Source organism: Macadamia integrifolia, chromosome 5 (genome assembly GCF_013358625.1).
Source record: "Macadamia integrifolia cultivar HAES 741 chromosome 5, SCU_Mint_v3, whole genome shotgun sequence".
Lineage (NCBI taxonomy): Eukaryota > Viridiplantae > Streptophyta > Magnoliopsida > Proteales > Proteaceae > Macadamia > Macadamia integrifolia.
In genome coordinates, this window is record NC_056561.1 from 44,137,948 (window position 1) to 44,143,930 (window position 5,983).

At 42.0% G+C, this 5,983-nt stretch overlaps 1 protein-coding gene across 1 annotated transcript in view; it reads left to right on the forward strand.

The window, feature by feature from the left end:
- The window catches only part of LOC122079854 (ADP-ribosylation factor GTPase-activating protein AGD3-like), a 38,116-nt gene that overhangs the window by 22,994 nt on the left and 9,139 nt on the right, over positions 1 to 5,983 (forward strand). Inside the window, exons 6-10 of the mRNA XM_042646608.1 lie at positions 675 to 719; positions 1,013 to 1,078; positions 1,162 to 1,209; positions 1,327 to 1,422; positions 1,523 to 1,564. Of these exons, the coding sequence (XP_042502542.1) occupies positions 675 to 719; positions 1,013 to 1,078; positions 1,162 to 1,209; positions 1,327 to 1,422; positions 1,523 to 1,564 (297 nt within the window). The remainder of the gene's footprint in view (positions 1 to 674; positions 720 to 1,012; positions 1,079 to 1,161; positions 1,210 to 1,326; positions 1,423 to 1,522; positions 1,565 to 5,983) is intronic.

A 5,983-nucleotide genomic window follows, 5' to 3' on the forward strand; every position in this document is an offset into this window, starting at 1 on the left:
TCTAATGTATTGTGGTATCAAACTTCTCAAATAGTTGAACAATCTTTGTTTAAGTTTTTGAGTTTGTTAAACAATCACTATCAGTAATGATTAGACAGATTTCCCATTTTTTTTCATCGCTTTCCTTTATTGTACATTTGTACTTCCAACCAGATGGAGCCTTAGAGTAAAAAAGCTTTCATATTTATGTGCTTATAATTTGTGTTATTTACATTTGCGCCTCCTTTGTTTTATTTCCTGTCCTTGTACCGTTTATTGTCACTATACATATTTATGCTAGTGCTTCTCATGTCATAAGTTTGTAATTTTTTTTTTTTTGGATGATAAATAGTTTGTAAATTATTAAATTGTTTTTACACATGCATATTAATGATTGATGAGCATACCATATATATATATATATATATATATATAGAGTAGATTTATTAGCTGTGGCCGAGTACCTGTACCCAAACTTCAGAGACATTCTAGCCAATTCCTGGTCTTCTAAGTTCTAGGGGTCAGATGGATGCTGTATGCTTTTTAATCAATGAGAAAGTCATGTACCTCTGCACATCTCTATTTTGAAAGTCATTTAATGGTATTATTTGTTAGGATGTTAACCTGCCTGTAGCCTTTTATTTACTGATTTATGTAGTAAAATTTAAACTGTAAGGGATCTTTTATTGTTGCAGGAAGCAAGGAAGCGTTTTGACAAGGCTAGCCTTCTTTATGACCAGGTATGTATTTGTGGACTATCTTCAACTTCTCATTGATTTAGAGTTTGATATTGTTCTCTGAAGGATTAGTCTCTAGACTTTATTCTCCTTAGGATTAGTCTTCTTTAGAGTTAGGCTTCCCGGTTATGGCAATGCTAGCATTCCTTAGGATTAGTCTCCATTCTCTAGCCTTTATATCAATGGTTTAGACTTTCCTATTGTACCACTGATGAATGTGATGATCATGATACTGGTAATTTGAATTACCCTTTATCAATTATTATGAGTGGATTTTGATTCATGTAATGGAACAGGCTCGAGAAAAGTTTCTATCATTGAAGAAAGGCACAAAAACGGATGTTGCTACTCTCTTGGAGGATGTAAGCTCCTGTGAAAGACTTAATTATTTGGTGCCTGAGTCATCTTGTAGTTTAAGTTCTAATGTTATTTAGATATGTTTCAGGAGCTTCACAATGCAAGGTCTTCATTTGAGCAAGCTCGCTTCAATCTGGTAAGTGGACTTTCTGAGCCCGTTCTTCTGGGTGAGGTCTATCTTTCCAGATCAACATCAGGCTCAGATACAATCGTGATAGAAATGCTAGGTTCACATAATTTGGCATCTCTTCAGGTTACTGCTCTTTCTAATGTTGAGGCGAAAAAGAGATTTGAATTTTTGGAGGCAGTTAGTGGAACAATGGATGCTCATCTCCGTTATTTCAAACAGGTGGATCACATGGTTGTGTTGTGTAGTATTTCTTCTGCTTTTCAAAGTACTTTGTTGCTTTTCGTTGCTTGTGAACCTTTTGTCTTGGACTTCAATGCAGGGTTATGAGCTATTGCATCAGATGGAGCCTTACATCAACCAGGTACATTTGATTTCTTTTTTTCTTAGTTCAGTTTTAGTAGTTTTACTTAAATATAGTTTATTTTATTTTTCCATTCTCCTCCATTGTTTTGGAAAAAAGTAGAAAAATAACTTGGGGGCCAACCCAAGAAAAAAAAATTATATGAATAATTACTGACGAAAATGAACCTTCAGCCTTGCAAACATTTTCCAATGTGGGATTGAAAGTAAACTGATTTAACATCCTCGTTTACATATTGCCAAATCCAAGATCTTCAAACTTCTAGAATTCTATATTTTTCTGAGGTTTTTTCTTCCCTCCTTTTTTTTTGGCTGTGGGGGGTTAATTACTTGGACACCCCCTGTATTATGGCCAGGTTGCTTGACACTCCAAAAAGTTTGAAAGTTTACTTGAAGCCCCATAAAACCTGATGGTGTTAGTCTACTGTCAGTGGTTGAATGAAAAGATCATATCTAAAGCTGTATCCCAGTGAAAATGGATATCCGAAAACTGCATTCTTCTTTTGAATGGTATATTTTTATTTGCGGAGACAAATGTCCAACACTCCTTCGTGCTAGCATGTTCTCATGGGCCTATCTGACTAGGGGTTCTTTGCCCATTGCGGCACCCCATCATGGTACTCTTCCTACAAACGCAGCGAAACAATAGCTTCATTCAATTCTCCTCGCATTGAGGCTTCCTCGACTCAACCCATGAATGCCTTTCAAAGCATCGCACTAACATTAGTCACCAACCCCTATTGCCATATGGTGCCATGTGCTTGACACCCTAGAAAACCAGCTCCCTGTGTCAAGCCTGAAAACCATCCAACAACATGGGTTACCTTGTCATAGTGCCAATCACAAGTGTACTGATCCTAGCACAAGCCATGTCCCCCCTTATTTCTCCTTGGTTCTCATCAAAGCATACTCGAATGAGGTATAGATCTCCTCCATCTCCACCCAAACACACCGAAGGTTGGCTAGACCTACGACGCATTCACCCATGTAATGCTAGCATTGTCACCTATGCCACATCGGCTAGTAACAAGCACCACACAAACAAGCCAAGGCAGGCCAGACCCAAGCCATGCCAAGGACAAGGCACACCCACATACAAGGCATGGAATTTCCCACTCACTCGAGGTTATGAGCCACCATCACACCACCATTGCATAGTTGATGCTAGTAGCTCCCATGCCCATAAACCTTGCCTGGGGAGGTGACGCGCCACGGTGGCACTCTACTGCCTATGGTCCCCGTTAGTAACCATTAACCAAAACTACAGGGGAAACATTCACCAGCCTGCTTCACCAATGACTGCCTACCCATGGCTTCCACCTTCCACCCATGGAATACCTATGTTGATGTGCATGCGCGGCCCAACCTTGCACACAATGCCTCGCTAGTGGCAACCACCAAGCCTTGCTTGTGGCATTTCACGATGCCATGCCAAGGGGTCGTGACACCGAAGGGAGGCACAACCTCATTCCTCAAGGTAGCTCTTATGCCTTTTGCACTTTCCAAAAGGAGATATAGACCCCTCATTGTTTCATACTTTTCACTATTCATTATTCACTTTATTTACGATAATGCCACAAGGCAACAACTCCCCACCAATGCACCAACATGCCATGCCTTGTGCCACACTAGCCCTGCACACGCCTGCCTCCATTGCCCATGAGCACCATGTCTCAGGCACACAACCACGCATATGCCCATGACGCATAATCCCATGGCACACAAGCCACGCACATGCCCACACCATCAAATACATTGGGCGATGCACAAGAGCCCACCAAGCGCACGACCCCTCTACCATAACACATAGGCCATGCTCACAACCTACGTGCTTCCATGAACCTAAGGGTTGCCACCAACCCCAAGCCCTCACACAAGCATAGCTCCATAGCATAGCACCTTCCTTGCACATATGCCACATCTCGTGCATCCGTCCACCCTCTTTCCAATCAAGTGGCAACAAAGGCACTCGAGCCATGCATGCCCTTACGTGCATGGGTGTGGGAAGGGTCACAAATTGTGCCTTCAATAAGTTTGTGACAATTCTCCCCCACTCAACCTGTTGATGCTTTCGTCAACAATACGGTGCAACTTTTGTAATGATACGGCCCCGTCACTAGGCCTCAACTCTGCCACCAAGCCAACACCTCCCTTTTCCAAGGACAATGTAGCTTCAAGCAAAGTGCGCCACCTCACTTGAATCGAGCTAAACCAGCACCACGTAGCCTTTTTCCAGTCTTTGATGCCACTTCCAACTGACTCCAAGGATGTATGGCTCCAAATGAGACACACCATCCCACCTTAACATCGGCCTCACCATCACCTTTTGGTCTTCGACACCACAATGCCTCTTCTTTCAGTCTTTTGGGCCGCAACTCTGCCACCAAGCTAATACCTCCAACCAGTTTCCAAGGACAATGTAGATTCAAGCAAAATGCAGCACCTCACTTGAATTGAGCTCAACCAACACCACATAGCCTTTTCCCAGAGTCATTGATGCCACTTTCAACCGACTCCAAGGACGTATGGCTTCAAATGAGATACACCATCCCACCTGAATATCGGCCTTACCATCACCTTTTGGTCTTCACCACCACAATTCCTCTTCTTTTAATCTTTTGGACCTCACCACATCATGATTGCTCGTCAGCAAGATCCCCTCTCATTCAGCCCACGCAGAGACTCCTTACCTTGACCTTGGTGTGAAGAGCTCCCAAAACTTGGCAACACCCCAGCATGGTGCCCAAAATACGTGAGCCACACCATCACAAGTGTGCCCACACCCAGGCAACACCCTCAATGAATCCGAAGCACTAGCTTCCCCATGGTGTGCCATACCACCACTTACACCTGCACCTCAAACCCAATTGTCTCTTGAATCTTCCCGAAGTGTGACAACTAGGGGTTATCATGCCTCATCGAGTCATCGTTGAGGCCTTCCCCTCAAGACCCGTGCATGTAGGATTGCCCACTGCAGCTTTCCTTTTTTACAGCATGCTGACTCAACATGGCAGATCACCTTGGCCACAGCCTTCACCCTACACACTAGCCCCTCGAATGAACGACAACCTCGTCATGGCCTGGATCCCTCTTCATGCCGAAACAAGCCAACTTGACCCCATTCTTCACCCTGTGTCATAGTTTAAAGTATCGCCGATACCGATACGATACCCTTCGATACGTATCTTAAATTTAGCTGACCAATATGATACACACCGATACGATACATGGAATTTTTAAAATCCTTTCGTATCGATATATATCCTACAATGTATACCGATATGCATCAATACACCACTGATACACATCGATACGATATGATATGCACCGATACGACTCTATAGAAAATATAAAATCGAGGTGAAATGTACGTTCCGATATGTATCGGTGAGTATCGGTATATATCGATTGGTACGTATCGGTGAATATCAGTATGTATCGATCGGTACGTATCAGTGAGTATTGTTATATACCGATACAGTGCGCTACGGTCATATAATGGCCAAGATGGGTAATTTTTCAGAAAAACACAATTTTTTGAGGGGTTTTTGTTCCAAAGTTGTTGTCATCCATATTTCTCTCTAACTGAAGTGGAAATCAATGTTGGAAACAAAGATTTTACATTTATGGGACAACTACAAACCTTGAATTCTTAGTGCGATACCCTCAATTTAGTGTTTATGCATAATACATGTTATCAATAGCTTTTTTCAACAAATTCTTTATGCAAAAGTGTTTAAAAAAATATTTCTTATCCATTTATTTGTGTATCTTTAGCGTATCTTAGCGTATCTCCGATACGATACAATACCCTCCGATACGTATCTTAATTTTGGCCGACTGATACGGCAACCGATACCGATACTTAATCCTTGCCCTGTGTTGTTGTCTCCTCAAAATAGAAGTGTTGTTTTCTACTGGCTGGCATCCTTACCTTAGGTTTTAAAATCAAGATGCAATTAACTGCTAGACCATTTCCCCTCCTTTAGAAATCTGGCTTTTAGAATGAGAAAAGCGCCCGAATGGAGAGCGCTCGCCTCAATCATAGCGCTTCAACATGGATGAATAATTATCCAAAGTTTATTTCATATTTGGAAAACAGCCAGGTTGGTTATAATTGGACTTGGTAAAGTGCTGACTTGTGGTTACCCCCTTCATTCCAAATGTTTGAATATATAATCTCCAAAAGACTACTGCTTTTTTGAAAATATGGAAAGGTGCTTTGCTGTTTCTGCTGCTCTCACATAAAACATATTATTTGTGGGACATGTCCGTTTCTTGGGTCTTTCTCATGTTGGCACTTGTTTGGTGCAGATTATGTGTCTACACTTTCTGTACATACAAATGAACATGGTTTTTAGGGGGAAAAAAGATGTGAAGGGAAAAAATGAAAGGAAAATTAAGGAAGGGGGGGGGGGGG